At 43.5% G+C, this 19439-nt stretch overlaps 1 protein-coding gene across 1 annotated transcript in view; it reads left to right on the top strand.

The window, feature by feature from the left end:
* Positions 1 to 401: 401 nt before the first annotated feature.
* LOC120935239 (zinc finger protein 850-like) overlaps positions 402 to 19439 on the top strand; it is a gene marked incomplete at its 3' end in the record, with an annotated part of 34457 nt that continues 15419 nt past the window's right edge. Inside the window, exons 1-3 of the mRNA XM_040347405.1 lie at positions 402 to 841; positions 932 to 1591; positions 7251 to 8984. Of these exons, the coding sequence (XP_040203339.1) occupies positions 402 to 841; positions 932 to 1591; positions 7251 to 8984 (2834 nt within the window). The remainder of the gene's footprint in view (positions 842 to 931; positions 1592 to 7250; positions 8985 to 19439) is intronic.

Below are 19439 nucleotides of genomic sequence, written 5' to 3'. Positions count from 1 at the left end.
CTTAATCAGCCAGAGAACCTGTGTAATTAATATGTGTTCTGTTTTAAAGGGATGAGGTGGCAACCCTAGCCGAGACGAACCTAGCGTCTTTATCAGCGGTTCACTTGAAAGGCTCACTGAATACCCTAGCCGACTTTCTCAGTCGGCAGTCCATAAACCAAGACGAATGGTCCCTCAACCAGGAGGTGTTCAGAGAAATAGTGTCTCACTGGGGGCAGACAGAAATAGACCTCTTTGCTTCAGAAGGGAACAAGAAGGCACCCAGATTCTTTTCTATCCACCCGCAGGACCAAGCCACGTGAATAGATGCCTTTGCCAACCAGTGGCATGGCAATCGGGCGTATGCCTTTCCTCCAGTGAGGTTGATCGCCAGGGTCCTTCAGAGATTCCTCAGGGAGACAATGGACCTGATCATAATTACAAAAATTCTGGCCCAAAAGGCAGTGGTTTGCAAGTTTGAAGAGGCTGGCCATCTGTCCGCCCTGGATACTTCCAGTCAGGGAAGATTTAATCTCCTTAGGTCCGATATTCCACCCACAGGTAGAAAGCCTGAAGTTGACGGCATGGTATCTGAGGAACAATTGTTGAAAGCTCACTGGTCCTCAGATAAAGTTATCAGAACTCTTCTAGAATGGCGAAAGCCCGTAACTAGGGCGATCTATACTAAAGTCTGGAAAAGGTTCACTTCCTGGCTAGCAGAACAAGGGGTGGATGGTCGGGGCATTCCAGTCGTGCTGGAATTTCTACAGGCAGGGGTTGACTTGGGATTGTCTATCAGTACCCTTAAGGTGCAAACAGCAGCCCTAAGCATTTTTCTTGAAACCTCACTCCAGCAGAACCGGTTTGTAAGAAATTTCTTCAAGGCCCTGGCAAGTTCCAAGCCTGTGAAGATGAGAGCCTGCCCCACCTAGGACTTATCTCTGGTGCTTAGAGCCCTTACCAAAAGTCCTTTTGAACCCCTGGAGAAATCTTCTCTGAGACACATAGTCCTAAAAAACGCTTTCCTAGTAGCAATCACTTCAGCCAGAAGGGTCAGCGATCTACAGGCACTATCGGTTCGAGAGCCTTTTTTAGTGATCCTGGAAGACAGAATCATCCTTAAAACGGATCCAAGTTTCCTGCCCAAGGTGGCCTCTGTGTTCCACAGGACTCAGGACATTGTCCTGCCAACTTTTCGTTCCTCCTCAGAAGTTGATGAAGAGGAATCATTTGCTTTATTAGATGTCAAAAGAAATCTTTTGTTCTATTTAGAAATTACTAAAGAGTTTAGGCGTTCAGACGCTCTTTTTGTTAATTTTTCGGTTGCCCGTAAGGGCCAAGCAGCATCCAAGTCATCCATCGCTAGGTGGCTTAAAATGGCAATAGTTAAAGCTCATCAGTCAGGGGGTAAGGATCCACCTTTGGTCAAAGCACACTCAACCCGGGCAGTCTCGGTATGCTGGGCGGAAAGAGCCGGAGCCTCCCCGGAGGAAAGCAGCACCATGGTCTTCCTTTTCTACGTTTGCAAGACACTACCGTTTAGATCTACTGTCGGACAAAGAACAGGCCTTTGGGCGGAGGGTCCTCCAGACAGTAGTCCCACCCTAAGCAAGTAAGTTCTTGCTTATCATCTCAAGAGGCTGTCCTGGAAGACAACTAGAGAAAGACCGGAGTTAGGCTTACCGGTAAGTCTGTTTCTAGGAGTCTTCCAGGACAGCCAGAGTTTTTTCCCACCCGGTGTCAATAGGTGAACTATTAATGATGATCTAACCGTAAGTTATGTCTTTCAGGTCCTTCTGGTAGTTCTCAGGTAAACTGAGGAGGAGGCCTGGAGGACCAGCTTTAAAGAAATGGGTGTGTGTTTCCTGGCCCAGAGGGAGGAGCCCAAGGTCTCAAGAGGCTGTCCTGGAAGACTACTAGAAACAGAGTTACCGGTAAGCCTAACTCCGGTCTTTTTTCTGCCACCGGTTGAGAGCCACACCTGACTTGACACTACCCTCACACCAGCTTGTGGCAAGGCCACGGAACAAGTTTTTTTGTGACCTTTGCTGGCCCCTTTTTTCAAGAAGATCTTTTGGTTTGAGATCCAAGGCTCGCTATGTTTGGGATGGCCAAGCGGGGTAGGCGGTGGGTGGGGACAAGGAGAGTTCTTTCTTTTTAGGACTTTTTTTTTTTTGTTTACTTCTTTTTTTGCAGCTCAGTTTTGTATTTTCAATGTGAAATTGTCTTCTCGGGTTGCTGCTTCAGACAGATGGTTAATGTTTCTATTTCTTCCAATGCGGGCTCCTACTCTTCTGCCGGCAGATCCACGCACTTTTTTCTTTATGTGCTTGTATGTGCTTCAGGAGGTGTGGCCTATCCGGTCATTTATGTGTATGTTTCCATGTTATTCTATGCTCACCTATTACTGCACTTATTACTGTATGTTTTGTAATGGCAAAGCCCCTAAGGATAGTCTCATGGAACACTAGAGGTCTGAATGCACCCCAGAAGAGATCCCTGGTCTTTTCCGTTTTACAAAAATGTCACCCTCATATTATCTGCCTCCAGGAGACTCGCCTTACAGGCTCTAAAACAAGGGCCTTAAAACGCCCATGGTTGGCCAACTCCTACCATGCCACTCATACTAATTATTCCAGGGGGGTTTCTATTCTACTTGCCAGATCTCTCCCAGCTGAGACGCTTCAGGTTAAAACTGACCCTGAGGGGGGATCATTATTCTTACTCTACAGAATTCTAAGGTGACACTTACCCTGGTGAATGTTTATATTCATCCCCCCCCCCTTTCGGCAGAGCTACTCTCTAAACTGTCACTTTAATTGCTGACTAGACCTCCTACTTTACGTGGGGGGACTTTAATGCTATTTTAGATCCAACACTGGACCGATTGGGGGGTGGGGGCAGACCCTTTCCCTCCTTCCTCGATTGGATCCAGGTTCATGGCCTTACAGAAGCATAATATCATCTACAGGGGACGGGTCCCTGACCGCCCCGGAACCTCTCTACTGGCCACCTCCCCTTCATCTTTCCGTTACATCGTCAAGAAGGTATCCACGCATACCTGGTTGCAGTCCCCTAACAACCCTCTGTGGTTCAACCCTAACCTGCAGGAACTGTACTCCCTTCCCGATCCCAATCGCTGGTAATCTAAGGGGGTTAAATACCTATGTCACTTATATAACGCTCAGGGCTTTAAAACTTTCTTTCAACTACACTTAGACTTTGACCTACCAAACTCATACTTATTTTACTACTACCAGCTTCGGCATGCTATACAGGCCCAGTTTGGTTCCCTGAAAAGACTCCACTGACCTGCCACCATTGGAAAAACTACTCCGACAACCGGATCCCACTAAACTTATTTCCACTTATTACGCAACCCTGCTGACCGATTCTAACCCCAGATTCCATAGAGCTCAGGACAAATAGACCTCTATGGACATCTCTTTAGAGGACGAGGACTGGTCGGAATTCAGTGATACTTACAAAACGTCTGTCATTGCGTCCCGAGACCGAATCATACAAGTTAAGATTTTCCACCAGACCCACCTTACTCCGGCGAGGTTGCGTGGGATGAATCTCCTGTCCTCGGCCGCTTGCTTCCGCGGCTGCGACCAGGAGGCCGATTCCTTACACTGTTTTTGGTCATACCCAATAATTCGGGACTTCTGGGGCGAGGTGGGTGCCCTTGTCTGCTCGGCGTTGGGGCTCCCAAATATAATTCACCCCAAGAACTGCCTACTAGGCATTTTTGGTGACTTAGGCCCCATACACACGAGAGGATTTATTCGCGAATACGGTCCAGCGGACCGTTTCCGCGGATAAATCCTCTCGAGGATTTCAGCGGATTTCTCTGCGATGGAGTGTACTCACCATCGCATTGAAATCCGCGCCGAAATCCTCTGGCGATGACGTGTCGCGCCGTCGCCACGATTATGATGCAGCGACGTGCGCAATGCTGTCATATAAGGAATTCCACGCATTCGTCGAATCATTACGACGCATGCGGGGGATCCCTTCGGACGGATGGATCCGGTGAGTCTATACAGACCAGCGGATCCATCCGTTGGGATGGATTCCAGCAGATAGATTTGTTTAGCATGTCAGCGAATATTTGATCTGCTGGAATCCATCCCAGGGGATAAATATCCGCGGAAACAGATCCGCTGGCGTGTACACACCATAGGATCTATCCGCTGAAACCCATTCGCTGGGATTTTTCAGCGGATGGATTCTATCGTGTGTATGGGGCCTTACACTTGTCCACGCATGCCAAGAGACTGCTCCGTATACTTCATTTTTATGCTAAAAAGACCATTCTACTGTCCTGGAAGGTTGCACAGACCTCTTTGAAAGCCCTTTGGCTGAAAATGTATTAATGACTCCATCCCGCTATAAAAGCTTACTTTTGAAATCTGGAAACAGACCAAAACCTTTCATAAAATTTGGGGTACGTGGCTGGCTAACCCACTTATTCTTTCCCAGCACTAGCTGAGGTACACTTGTTTGACCAGTGTTGGGCTGTGCCCTAAGGATCTCTAATGTATAGACTTCCACCTTTGCTGTGCCCGTATTGGTCTACATGAACCTTTTCCCGGTGTGCCTACTGTATATCCTTTGTATTGGTATCTCTTTATTTGCCTATGTCTAAGCATATTGCCTACCTTTCCGAACCAGTGCATCTGGTACGGTGATTGTGTTTTTCTTTGTGTGTGTATTGTTTTTTCTGTTTGTCAGTTTGTTGAAATAAAAATATCTTTAAAAAAAAGTATCCTTCCCCAGCATGCCCAGTGGGGAGACCACTCCCACTGGTCGGTTCCCGGGTAAAGGTATCCAATACACCATGGCTTGCCCGAATTCCAACAGTGGCCTGTGGTGGTAACGCCACCTACAGGCAACAGTGGGAATATCCCTTCAAGCACAGCCACAGCCGGAACAGAGGCTGTTTAGCATAAATCATTCTAAAGCCTTGTACACACGCTCGGTTTTCTCAACAAGAAAACTGCTGGCAGAGCTTTCTTGCCGATCAAAGCGAGTGTGTGTACGAGGCTTTCAGGTTTCTCGTCTGGAAATTCTTGACGAGAAACCTGAGCGACTGTATACTTACCTGTCGCCATGGAAACCCGCGCATGCTCGAAATGACTTTGACACATGCGCGGTAGCTTCCACGGCATAGGTAGGGTGAAGCAAGATGGCGGCGCCGGCATCGAATGTGAGAAGCACATGCTCGTTGTACGCGATGACGTCACCACGTTCTTGCCTTTCAAAAGAACCGCGGTTCTTTTGAAAGGAGTGTGTGTACACTCGGTCGGCAAAAGATTCTAGCCAAAAATCTCGTCAGGAAAAACACATTTTTTTCCTGACGAGATTCTGGCCCGTGTGTACGAGGCTTGAGCCAATTATCAGCTCAGACCTCCACTAAGTATAACATAGTGCCTGGTCATCAGGAGCAGGGCGCTACATCTATGGTGTACATTACATCGTTTTGATACTATAAAATCCTATCTGTTATATCTTATGCAATATGTTGTACATTACATACTTCTGACCCCTGCACTATATACTTTATATTGTACATTACATACTCCTGACCCCTGCACTATATTCTCTATGTTGTACATTACATCATTCTGATACTATATAATCCTATCTGTTGTATCTTATACAATATGTTGTACATTACATAGTCCTGACTTCTCTCTCCCCTCTACCCACTGCTATATATACACATATAGCCAGATTCAGGTAGGGGCGCGCATCTTTAAGGCGGCGTAGCGTATCGTATTTACGCTACGCCGCCGCCTTAAGTCAGAGAGGCAAGTACTGTATTCACAAAGTACTTGCCTCCTAACTTACGACGGCGTAGTGTAAATGTGGCCGGTGTAAGCGCGCCTAATTCAAATGAGGATGAGGGGGCATGTTTTATGTTAATGGGGGGTGACCCGACGTGATTGACGTTTTTTAGGAACGGTGCATGCGCCGTCCGTGTACATATCCCAGTGTGCAATGCTCCAAAGTGCGCTGCAAGAACGTATTGGTTTCGACTTGAACGTAAATTACGTCCAGCCCCATTCACGGACGACTTACGCAAACGGCGTAAAATTTTCAAATTTCGATGCGGGAACGACAGCCATACTTAACATTGACTAGGCCAGCTATTTGATGGAATAACTTTACGCCGGAAAATGCCTTACGTAAACGGCATATCTTTACTGCGAAAGGCGCACGTACATATTCTACGCCGAACTCAACGGAAGCGCCACCTAGCGGCCAAAGGAAAAATTGCACCCTAAGATACGACGGCGCAGGCCGTCATATCTTAGCTAGGTGAAAGTGTATCTCAGTTTGAGCATACACTTAAACTTAGGACGGAGCAGATTCCGAGTTAGGTCGGCGTATCTACTGATACACCGGCCTAACTCTCTCTAAATCTGGCTAATAATATGTATTCTCTTTTGTTACACCCATTTTCTACCAGCTGGACATTTTATATCTGATGATTTGATTGGAGCACAGACTTTTACATGTTGATAATGATGTGATAACATCCTCAAACTTTAGAACCTTAAACAGAAAGTGATAATGAGGGGGAGGAGTCAATAACCCAATGATGGAGGTCTTCAGGATCAGTCCAGTCTTCATCTTGGTTGTTCTCCTCCATCCTCACTCTCTGACCTCTGGTGGGGCTCAGCCCCGCTGTTATTCATGTCTAAATCATGGATGAAATAAGGAAGTGCAGGACTTCTTGTGTTGGGAAGATGGCAATGAGTGATGGAGGGGGTGGGGACACTCGTCCTATAATCCCCTCATCACTGTCACTCCTATAAAAGACAGTTATTGTTGTTTCCTCACTCTCTGATTAAGGTCCATGAATAAAGAAATTAACTGGTAGGAGATCAGAGGACCCATTTACTAGTTACCTTGAGGGGGGAATTGTAAGATCCTCAGAGACAAAGCTGCCTGATGAGGGCGGAGTCCTGGTTTAGGGGAACCAATCGGCTCATGTCTAGTAATAATCTTTGTATTTCTATTTTAGTAGATGGACGGGAGATGAGGAAAACCTCAGAGGATTGTCTCACTTTGTCTCCAGACTGTAAAGTAGAAGATGAGGACATCACACAGTATAGTCCAGGAGAAAACCCGACTACCTCAAATGTCCATCCGGCACCACACAGTGTAGATGGACCATCGTATTCTTCTTATCCTGAAGAACCTCAGACTGTGAGGGACGGTGCCGAACCATCGTATTCCTCTTATCCTGAGAAACCTCAGACTGTGAGGGATGGTGCCGTCCTTCCAACAGATAAGAGCTTTTCCTGTACGGAGTGCGGGAAGTGTTTCCATTATAAATCCCATCTTAATGTTCATAAAAGATTTCACACGGGAGAGGAGCTGTATTCCTGTCCTGAGTGTGGGAAATGTTTTTTGAAGAAGTCCTATCTTTTAATACATTTGAGAACTCACACAGGAGAAAAGCCACATTCCTGTCCTGAGTGTGGGAAATGCTTTTCAGTAAAGTCCAATCTTCATGCACATGAGAGATGTCACACAGGGGAGAAGCCGTATTCCTGTTCTGAGTGCGTAAAGTGTTTCCCTTCTAAATTTAAACTTAATGTGCATAAAAGATCTCACACGGGGGAGAAACCATATTCCTGTCCTGAGTGCGGAAAGTGTTTCCCTTCTAAATACAAAGTTAATGTGCATAAAAGATCTCACACGGGGGAGAAGCCGTATTCCTGTTCTGAGTGCGGGAAATGTTTTTCAGTGAAGTTCAATCTTTACACACATCAGAGATCTCACACGGGGGAGAAGCCGTATTCCTGTCCTGAGTGTGGGAAATGTTTTTCAGATAAGTCCAGTCTTTCCATACATCAGAGATCCCACACGGGGGAGAAGCCGTATTCCTGTCCTGAGTGTGGGAAATGTTTTTCACAGAAGTCCGATCTTAACGCACATCAGAGATCTCACACGGGGGAGAAGCCGTATTCCTGTCCTGAGTGCGGGAAATGTTTTATACACAAATCAGTCTTGGTCAAACATCAGAGATCTCACACGGGGGAGAAGCCATATTCCTGTCCTGAGTGCGGGAAATGTTTTATACACAAATCAGTCTTGGTCAAACATCAGAAATCTCACACGGGGGAAAAGTCGTATTCCTGTTCTGAGTGCGGGAAATGTTTTTCAACAAAGTACAATCTTTCCACACATCAGAAATTTCACACGGGGGAGAAGCTGTATTCCTGTCCTGAGTGCGAGAAATGTTTTTCAGTGAAGTCCCATCTTTACAGACATCAGAGATCTCACACGGGGGAAAAGCCACATTCCTGTCCTGAGTGCGGGAAATGTTTTTCACAGAAGTCCCATCTTTACAGCCATCAGAGATCTCACACGGGGGAGAAGCCATATTCCTGTCCTGAGTGCGGGAAATGTTTTTCACAGAAGTTCGATCTTTCCACACATCAGAGAACTCACACAGGGGAGAAGCCGTATTCCTGTCCTGAGTGCCCGAAATGTTTTTCACGGAAGTCCCATCTTGACACACATAAGAGATCTCACACGTGGGAGAAGCCGTATTCCTGTCCTGAGTGTGGTAAATGTTTTTCAGACAAGTCCAGGCTTTATACACATCAGAGGTCTCACACGGGGGAGAAGCCGTATTCCTGTCCTGAGTGCGGGAATCGTTTTTCAGTGAAGTCCCATCTTAAAACACATCAGAGATCTCACACAGGAAAGAAGCTGTTTTCCTGCCCTGAGTGCGGTAAATGTTTTTTAGACAAGTCCAGTCTTTATATACATCAGAGGTCTCACACAGGGGAGAAGCCGTATTCCTGTCCTGAGTGCGGGAAATGTTTTTCAGTGAAGTTCAATCTTTACACACATCAGAGATCTCACACGGGGGAAAAGCCGTATTCCTGTCCTGAGTGCGGAAAATGTTTTTCGCAGAAGTCCAATCTTTCCAAACATCAGAGATCTCACACGGGGGAGAAGCCACTTTCCTGTCTTGAGTGAGGAAATTGTTCCTCACTAAAGTCCTGTCTTCCTGTACATCAGAGTGAATGAGTGACTTATATAGCGCAACAAATGCGAACTTAATCGCCTCAAGGCGCTTGACATCCAGAGTCGTACCGGTCCTTCAGTAGAGGTGGGTCTTTAGTTTTTTCCTAAAGGCCCGAAGGTTTTCCTCCAAGCGGATGGTAGTGGGTAGAGCATTCCAGTGCCGAGGTCCTTGGACCGAAAATCTGCGTTCTCCCTTCGATTTGTAGCGGGATTTAGGAATTTGGAGAAGGTTTTGGTTGGTTGACCGGAGCATGCGCTTGGTGATGTAGGGTTTTATTTTCTCGCTTAAGTATTGGGGAGCGTTCCCCTGTATACATTTGTGGGTGAGGCAGAGCGTCTTGAATGTCACCCAGTCCTGTACAGGCAGCCAGTGGAGGGACCTCAAGACCGGGGAGACTGATTCCCACCGCTTTTTACCAGTTACCAGTCTGGCTGCCGTGTTCTGGACGACTTGTAGACGTGACATCTGGTATTTCGGTAGTCCTAAATAGAGTGAATTTGCGTAGTCGAGTCGTGAGTTGATGATAGTTCCAACCACTACAGCTCTGTCCTCTTCCGGGATGAAGGGGATGAGTCTACATAGCATGCGGAGCAGATGATGAGAACCGCTGACAACTGATCCTATTTGTGCATCCATCATCATGTCTGAGTCAAAGATGACTCTGAGACTTTTGACTTTGTTGCTTGGCGCGATGGTTTGTCCGAAGATGGTGGGTGGTGTCCATGTGGTCCTAGAAATGGATTTCCTATTTGCGTGAAGGGTGAGTAGTTCTGTTTTGGATCCGTTGAGTTTGAGGGAGCTTTCAGTCATCCAATTGTCGATCAGTGTGAGGCATTTTCCAAGTTCATGAAATTGTTCTTTTTTGTTGGTGATTCGAAGGTAAAGCTGCGTGTCGTCAGCATAGGAGTGGTAGCGCAGGTCCTGTTTGCTGATGATTTTGGGGGATCCCACACAACCCTTGAGGTGTATTAGTGCCTTGAGTGTGGGAAATGTCTTGTATATGAATGTTGCTGGACATCACAGGTCTCATGTGGGGAAGAAGCACACCCTGATATACACCTCAGATATACTCCATGGCTGATCTTCATCATGTAAGAAACACTTCATAAGGAGATCAGAGATCACCAAAGACACGGATGAAGTGTTGTACCGTGTTGGCCATTGATAGCAGTATAAAAATAAAAATGGAGTCATTACCTCTCATTGGCTGAGAACATTTTGTGGTGTAAGATTTCACAAACAGAGGTCTGTTAAAAAAAATAGTTGAACGGTTATGACCGGCATTCTCCCAGCTGTGATGAATATTGGCCGTATTTTATTTCATACTCTGATTTCCTTGACTCCATCTAGTGACTATAATGCAGTATTGCACTAATTGAGGTATTTCAGAAAAAAAACCCGATTATGACCACTAGATGGAGCTGATGATCATAGGAGATCACAGCCAGAAATTGTAACAGCTGGATGAATGATTGTCACATTAGTCCAATAAATTCTTTGAAAAACAGACGTCTTATTTCCCTTCATCAGACATGTCTTCATACGAATACCTGAGATCATACTCATACACTTATCAGTACAGTACACACTGAAGGATAGAATTAAATAAGACAACACTATTAGACTAACCATTGAATTAAAATGAAATACTATGTTTGGGCTTTAGATGGCGCTAAGTATAATAGCAATTATCTTCAGCTAGTGGCAAATGTAGTATTTTCTATTTTAAATCAATGGAAATTATTCGACCAGCAAATAGCCAATTAGACTCCATTTTCCCCTCATTCACACAGAAGGAATGTACATGTATTTTCACCTGGAAAATTGCTGTACAATTATTTATGACTAGACCCCTAAATGTCAGGAGACGTTTATATAAAGATGGGAAGTATGTAGCAGATAAATGAATAGACCTCCTAGCAATGTTATTACCAGGCTGCAGCTAGGGGAGCTCTAATGATTAGAGTGTGACCACAGCAGAGTGATCCCATCTAGCTCACATTAACCCTTTCACTGCCAGAGCTGGTTTTCCATTCTTTTTGCACACATGGTAAAATGCAGATTTTGGGCCTGAAGATTAGATAAAACCCCCAAGCATATATTTTCTGAAAGCAGAGGCCCTGGAGAATAAAATGGTGGTGATTGTTAAGGTGTTCCTCGTACACAAATGTCACCTTCATATCCGGGTTTATTTTCTCCTTTCCCCCATTTTCTATGGTGTGATCTTTTCTACAATACTTTGTTATAATAATGTAACACGTTGTGTATTGTATTGTACACAAATTAATAATGACTCCGCCTCCAAATTCCAGACACGTCATTTTCCTGACCAATCGGATTTCTTCCTTTACTATTCCCTGATTTTATGACTGCAATCTTGTGATAAGTAACATTATAATAAAAAGTTTATTGAATGAAGAGAAATAAAGAGTGTGTGTCGGTGTAATGATGAAAATCTGTGATATGAAACATTTCTCATCGGTGACACTATAAAAGTCTTTACAGGTCATCAGTTTAGAGTTCGGGGTCATTATTCTCACCATCTGCAGAGATCTGCCTTGTTCTGCACTAGGGAAATGCACATCTGTGCAAGACACATAGATAACAATTGTTTTCTATGTCTGGTTCACACCCAAACCCGTGTCTGATGTGCGGGGCGGAGCTGTGTGGGGTTATGCAGCATGTCTGCAGTTTTCCGCACCTAAACTGAAGAAAACTGACAGCACCGCTCTGCACTCCATGTGAGAGGAGAGTCGTGTGTCCCCACAGATAAGAGAGGACAGCAGGAGGAATCATGGCGGGCAGGAGCATGTGATCAGTGCGGTGGGGCAATTATAAGAACTGATCTCATGTGCGTCTCTAACTGACGCTGCTGACATTTTCTATAAGTAGACCCCTCAGTTTCCTTCATCAGACATGTCTTCATACTAATACCTGAGACCATACTCATACACTTATAATTACCAAAACATCACACAGACCCCCCGAGGTGTATACACAAGGCAGATCTCACCCCATGCCTTGTGTCAATGCAGTCTTGATTAAGAGAATAGTTTTGTGTGGATATGATGATATATGGGACTCGTCCATCAGTGGTTATTTGTGCCCACATGGATGAGTTGTTCCCGTATTACATATCTGAGAGATAGATCATTTCATAGGGCAGAAGACAGATGGCCCATATCTTCTGTAAGACATTATTTACTATCATACTTTCTCTTTTTCTGTTCATCTCATTTTTATATGTGGCCAACAGATGGGAGGAGAGACAGATATTCCCCATCTCTTGATACCAGTTGGTGTCGGTGAGTAGACCTTGAATTTACATCTCCTCTATACAGCCTGGAGCCTTATATTGAATGTAGGAGGAGATTATAACCCTCATATTGTCTATATATATATATATATATATATATATATCAGGAGAAGTTTATATCCCTCATATTGTCTTTATTTATATGTATATATCAAGAGAAGGTTATAACCCTCATATTGTCTATATATATATATATATATATATATATATATATATATATAATATATATGTGCTGTCAGTTAAACGCGTTATTAACGGCGTTAACACAAACCCATGTTAACGCCGTCAATTTTTTTATCGCACGATTAACGAGGCGGCGTTCGGGGGTTATACCGGGATGATGCCTGCAGCCGCAGGCATCATCCCGGTACCGTTGTTTAGAGCGGGCGATCGGCTATCTAAACATAACAACCGATGCGGCTAAAAGCCGCTCGGTTGTTATGCCGGAGGAGCAGGAGGGGAGGGACATCCCCCCCTCCCACCGCCTTTCGCCGCTCTGACCGGGCCTCCCGTCCCACCGGGAGACCCGATCCTCCATCCGCCGCGTTCTGTGTCCAGGCGGAGACTGACACTAAGCCGTAAGCGGCTTTGATTCAGTCTCCGCATTGAAACCACGGAAGCGGCGTCATGACGTCACTTCCGGGTTTCTCGGCTGCCAATGGCGCCGGATTTAAAAAAGTACACAGTATTCAGAATCGCCGTTTTCGGCGATCTGAATACTTTGAAGTGCAAAGGAGGGCTCGGAGGTCTTTTAGACCCCGATCCCTCCATAAAGAGTACCTGTCACCACCTATTGCTGTCACAAGGGATGTTTACATTCCTTGTGACAGCAATAAAAGTGATCAAAATGTAAAAAAACACAATTTAATATTATTAAAAAAAAAAAAAAAAAAAAAAGAAAACAAAAAAAAAATGTTTTAAAGGGTGAACCCCCTTAATCGCGCGATTAATCGTGAGTTAACTATGACATTAATGCGATTAATCGCGATTAGAAATTTTAATCGCTTGACAGCACTAATATATATATATCAAGAGAAGTTTCACTATTTAAACCTGGTAGATGTTAGCCACTTTAATACAGGGCAACTCCTCCTGCCCAGGCCAATTTTCAGCTTTTACCGTTGACGCACTTTGAATGACAATTGCGCGGTCATGCAACACTATACCCAAGCACAAGTTTTATCATTTTGTTCTCACAAATAGAGCTTTCTTTTGGTGGTATTTGATCACCTCTGGGTTTTTTTATATCAAGAGAAGTTTCACTATTTAAACTTAGTAGATGTTAATATTACCACATAGAGATAAAAACGGATTCATATATAATGGCATTGACCTCATCCTATAGGTATACCTGATATGCTCATTTACATACCTTTTATGATACGTTACCTTTTAGTCAAGTGGCCTTTTGGTGCGCAGGGAAAGCACCCTCATCTAATTCTAAACCATTATTATTTGCAGAAATTGTTTATTGCGCAAGAAACCCCTAGAAACCTTTGGATGAACCCTGGATGAGAAAGGCTGGACTAGGCAGGAATATATTTCTATCCCCCTTGGTGGGAGTGGAGATGGCCCCATATACAGTGGAACCTCGGCTTGCGAGTAACGTGGTTAACGAGTGTTTCGCAACACGAACACTATATTTAAAAAAATCCTGACTCGGTTTGTGAGTGTTGTCTCGCATAACGAGCTGGATTAAAGCCAAAGCGGTGTGCAATACTGCATTTGGCCTGAGGTGAGGGGGCGCCAGAGCTGAGCAGAGCCGATCGGCACAATTTGGAAATGCTTGGAAAATCTCGAAAATACTCAGTTCCTGAGCCTTTCCAAGGTTTTCCGAGTTCAGCCGGGTTGTCCTCGGCCCTTTCGGAGTGTTTACGAGACTCTCCGGCGCCCCCACTTCGGTATTGTATGCCATTGAAGTCAATGCAGAACTGCATTCTCCTGGAATGGATTATACTCGTAATCCACTCGTAATTAGAGTTGAGCGGACACCTGGATGTTCGGATTTGGCGGGTTAGGCCGAACTTCGGAAAAAAGTCCGGGTTCGGGACCCGAACTTGACCCGAACCCGAACCCCATTGAAGTCAATGGGGACCCGGACTTTTGACTACTAAAATGTCTCTAAAAAACTAATGGAAAGGGCTGGAGGGCTGCAAATGGCAGCAAAATGTCGGTAAGAGCATGGCAAGTACTCTGCAAACAAATGTGGATAGGGAAATAACTTAAAAATACATAAAAATAAACTTAGAACTGTCCCTGCACAAAGTGTCATTTCTGAAAGGAAAAAGTCATTTAAAACCGGCTTTGCGGCTCTAATGAATTGTCGGCTTTGGCAATTCAGAGAGGATTCATTCATAAAAAATAAATTGCATGGGGTTCCCCCAAATTCAATTACCAGGCCCTTAAGGTCTGGTATGGATATTAAAGTGGATGTAGAGAATTCCAGATAAAAACTTGCCAAATTATAAAGTCCGTTTCTCTGTTCTTGCTTTGTGTTATAGGTTATTTACATATCCTGGTAATATACAATGAACTTTGGATCACCTCATATTATGATAAACATAACATAACATATGATAAACATGTCCAAGCTAGATATGTAAATTAGACATGTGCAATTCGTTTAGTTTCTAATTTGTTTTTTAATGAAAATTCGGAAATTCGTTAATTTCGAATTTTCGTTTTAACAAATTTTTTATTTCCGAATTTTGGGACTTCCGAAAATTCATAATTTCCGATTTTTCGGATTTCCGAAAAATCGAATTTCCGAATTTTCGTATTTCCGAATTTTTCAATTTCGAGTTTCCGAATTTTTTAATTCCCGAATTTCGGATTTTTTAATTTCCGAATTTTCGTATTTCCAAATTTCGGAAATTCGCAAATACAAAAATTTTTGTTTTTTTTTTTATTTTAAAAATCCCGAATTTTAGAAATTTCGAATTTTTAATTTTTTTTAATTTTCGAATTTTTCATTTTCGATTTTCAAAATTTCGAATTTTCTAATTTTTCTTTTTCAAATTTCGAATTTTTCATTTTTCAAATTTTCGTATTTTTTTCGAATTTTTTAATTTCGAATTTCTCAATTTCAAATTTTTCGAATTTTCTAATTTTTCAATTTCATATTTCCGAATTTTTACATTTCCGAATTTTTCTATTTCGAATTTTCGTTTTTTTTTTAATTTTCGAAATTTCGAATTTCCAATTTTTCATTTTTTTTTTAATTTTCGAATTTTTAATTTTCGATTTTTCAAATTTCGAATTTTTAAATTTTCGAAATTCGAAATTTCGAATTTTTAAATTTTTAAATTTTCGAATTTTCGAAATTCGAAATTTCGAATTTTTAAATTTTTAAATTTTCGAATTTTCGAATTTCGAAATTTCGAATTTGAAAATTCAAAATTTTCGAATTTCGAAATTTTAAATTTTCTAATTTGAAATTTTAAATTTTCTAATTTTGAAATTTTAAATTTTCTAATTTCGAAATTTTGAATTTCCTAAATTTTTATTTTTGGAATTTACAAAATTTTTAATTTTCGAAATTCCGAATTTTCTAATTTTCGAAATTCCGAATTTTCTAATTTTCGAAATTCCGAATTTTCTCATTTTCAAAATTTAGAATTTTCGAATTTTTCATTTTCGAATTTTGATTTTTGAAAAATTCGAAAATTCAAAAAATAAAAAATTTGAAAATTTGAAAATGAAAAAAATCAGAATTTTCGAAATTGTGGATTTTGGGGGGAACTCCACGCCATTTTTTTTTAAAATTGACCGCGTGGTTCCCCTTAATATCCATACCAGACCTTAAGGGCATGGTAATTGAATTTAGGGGAACCCCCACGCTATTTATTTTTTATGAATGAATTCTCTCTGAATTGCCGAAGCCGACAATTCATTATAGCCGCAAAGCCGGTTTTAAATGCCTTTTTTTCCTTTCAGAAATGACACTTTGTGCAGGGACATTACATAGCCAAACTCCGAACCCGAACCCGAACTTTCAGCAAATTATTCGGGTTCGGGTTTGGGTCCAAAAAAAAAATCAAAATTCGGTACAAACCCGAACTTTACAGTTCGGGTTCGCTCAACCCTACTCGTAATCCACTGTATAAGGATATACAGAACATACACACACATAGCACAAGGCTGTGTTCACACTATGAGATGTTTCTCTGGGCTGCAGTTCCTCTGAGCTCCACAAGATGGTGATCTCATTTCTACCCAGGAAGTCTCTATGGAAGATGGAAAGTGAGTTCAGGAACAGGCAGGAAGTGATGTCAGGTACAGACAGGAAGTTTCGGGTGAGAGGTGAGTCGGGAGGAAGAAGAGAGGCGACGTTGCTGGAAGAGGCAGCAGAGGAGGTAATAAGATCTTATTTTCTATTTACACCCAGTAACCCCGTCATGTCCGTCCTCTTCCTTCATAGTCACTGTGATGTCTTTTATCTCCAGCAGATAATGATACATACATATATAGGGCCAGATTCAGAGAGAGATACGACGGTGTATCTCCTGATACGCCGTCGTATCGCCGTCGTATCTCTGACTTAGGCTGGTCGTATCTATGCGACTGATTCACAGAATTAGTTACGCATAGATATGCCTAAGATCCGACAGGTGTAACTGTGTTACACCGTCGGTTCTTAACTGCAATTTAAAAATGGCCGCGGGGGGCGTTTTTGCTGATTTACGCTGAATAATATGTAAATCAGCGAGATACGCCAATTCACGAACGTACGCGGGCCCGACGCAGTGTTGTTACGATGTTTACGTAGCGGATTTCCCGGTGTATACTTACCCCTGCTTCTATCAGGCGCAGCCAATGTTAAGTATAGCCGTCGTTCCCGCGTCGATTTTTTTTTTTTTTTACGTCGTTTGCGTATGCCGATTCAGAAACCCGCTCGTCGCAAGTTACGCTCACGCCGAAACCACTGACGTCCTAGCGACGTCAGTGGTAGCAATGCACGCCGGGAAATTTCGCGGACGGCGCATGCTCATTTAAATCAGCGCGGGGACGCGCCTGATTTAAATAGTACACTCCCCCTAGCCGCGGAATTTGAATTCCGCCGGGGGTTTTACGATCCGCCGCCGCAAGTTTGGAGGTAAGTGGTTTGTGAATTACCCACTTGCCTCTCAAACTTGCGGCAGCGGATCTTAAATCACATAGATCACGCGGATCTAAAGAACCGCTGATCTATGTGAATCTAGCCCATAGTGTGGACATGTAGATTAACCCCTTCAGGGTCAGAACATTTCCCCACTTGTGGAGCCGGAACATTCTCCTCATTTTGGAGATGTGTCACCTTTCCCACCAATCATCTTCTCACCTCATCAGTCTATACTAACAGTTATATGATGTGTATTAGAGATGGGGTGGGGGGGGGGGGGGGGGTTATTTAGGGGGATTGGAATATGTATGTCTTTATTTTATAAGATTCAAATAGGAAGAAAGAGGGAAAAATATAATTTGTAGTGAATGTCCTGAAAACGAATGTCTCCATAATGATCCCAGTCTCAGATCTTCATCCTAAAATGTGATCAGTAAAGTCTCCGGAGTACACAGAGATCACAGGAATATGATGTGTCCTGGCAAAGCCTAAAGACAACGTTCATCTATTATTTAGGAGAGGTGGGACGCACCCGGGAGAAATTACTCTATGTGTACAGATATCTCACAGAGCGCCCCTCACAGCTCTTTCTACCTATGTCTCTCCAATCCAAGTCAGAGAATGCTATGACATCACACTGGCCTCACAGCTCCTCCTCTCAATGTCCTTCCAATCCAAGTCAGAGAATCCTATGACATCACACTGGCCTCATAGATCCTCCTCTCAATGTCCCTCCAACCAGAGCCATAGAATCCTATGACATCATACTGACCTCACAGCTCCTCCCCCCCAATGTCCCTCCAACCAGAAACAGCAAACCCTATGATATCCCACTGACCTCACAGCTCCTCCTCTCAATGTCCCTCCATCCAGAGTCACAGAGTCCTTTGACATCACAATGACCTCACAGCCCCTCCTCCCAATGTCCCTCCAACTAGAGTCAGAGAATCCTATGACTTCACAGCTCATCCCTCCATCCAGAATCAGAGAATCCTATGACATCACACTGACCTCACAGCTCCTCCACCCAATGTCCCTCTAACAAGCAAATCAAGATTATTGGTCCCAGAATTCCTTGCAACAAGCTTTTAACCTACAGAGTGGGGGACCCTGTCTGGGTAAATGATATCCCAGTGGGGTTTTGATAAAAATGAAGACCTGATTGGTGAGGTGAGGAAAACTCTGGGAATGTCATTTGATTTTAATATTTGTGTTCAAATCTAGATTTTTCCTCCTGTGAAGTCTGGAGATCCTATGATAATCACATTGCCTCCACCTCCCTCCCTGATAGAATAGAGAAATAAGAAGATTCTAGAAGCCACCAGAGAGATCATCGAGCTGCTGACAGGAGACGTGAGCGGTGCCGGGAAGGACGTCATGATGGACAATCAGCCACCCCTCACATCACCGGGTAAGAGGAGACTTTATTGTAAAGGAGAGAGCAGTACGGAGGCTCCACCTAGATCCCCCATCATCTGATAAACACATAGAAACAATAGATTCAGTCAGTGTGTGTGTTTCCTACAGATGGATCCAGTAATGGGAACCCACCACAGAGATGTCCCCGTCCTCTGTATTCCCGGGATTCCACACAGGAAGGTCACACCATCCCCCACCATCATCAGGTAGATGAGTGACATTCACTGATAGTATCATTAGGATCTGTACATTATCTGCATTGTTACCATTGATGTCATTTTTATTATATATTCAGAGTGGAGACCTGAGAGATTCTAAAATTAAAGTTAAGAAAGAGATAAAAGAGGAGGATGATGAGGATGGGGTGATGGAGGAGTCAGAGTCTCTAAAAGAACACAAAGATCTGTACCAGGACACCATGGTGGAGTCATCTAGCTACAGAAACCCACCAGAGAGATGTCCCCGTCCTCTGTATTCCCAGGATTCCACACAGGAAGGTCACACTATCCCTCACCATCATCAGGTATAGTTACATAGTAGGCAAGGTTGAAAAAAGACTATGGGCC

Source organism: Rana temporaria, chromosome 4 (assembly GCF_905171775.1).
Source record: "Rana temporaria chromosome 4, aRanTem1.1, whole genome shotgun sequence".
NCBI lineage: Eukaryota > Metazoa > Chordata > Amphibia > Anura > Ranidae > Rana > Rana temporaria.
This window is presented reverse-complemented; position numbering and strand designations above follow the sequence as displayed.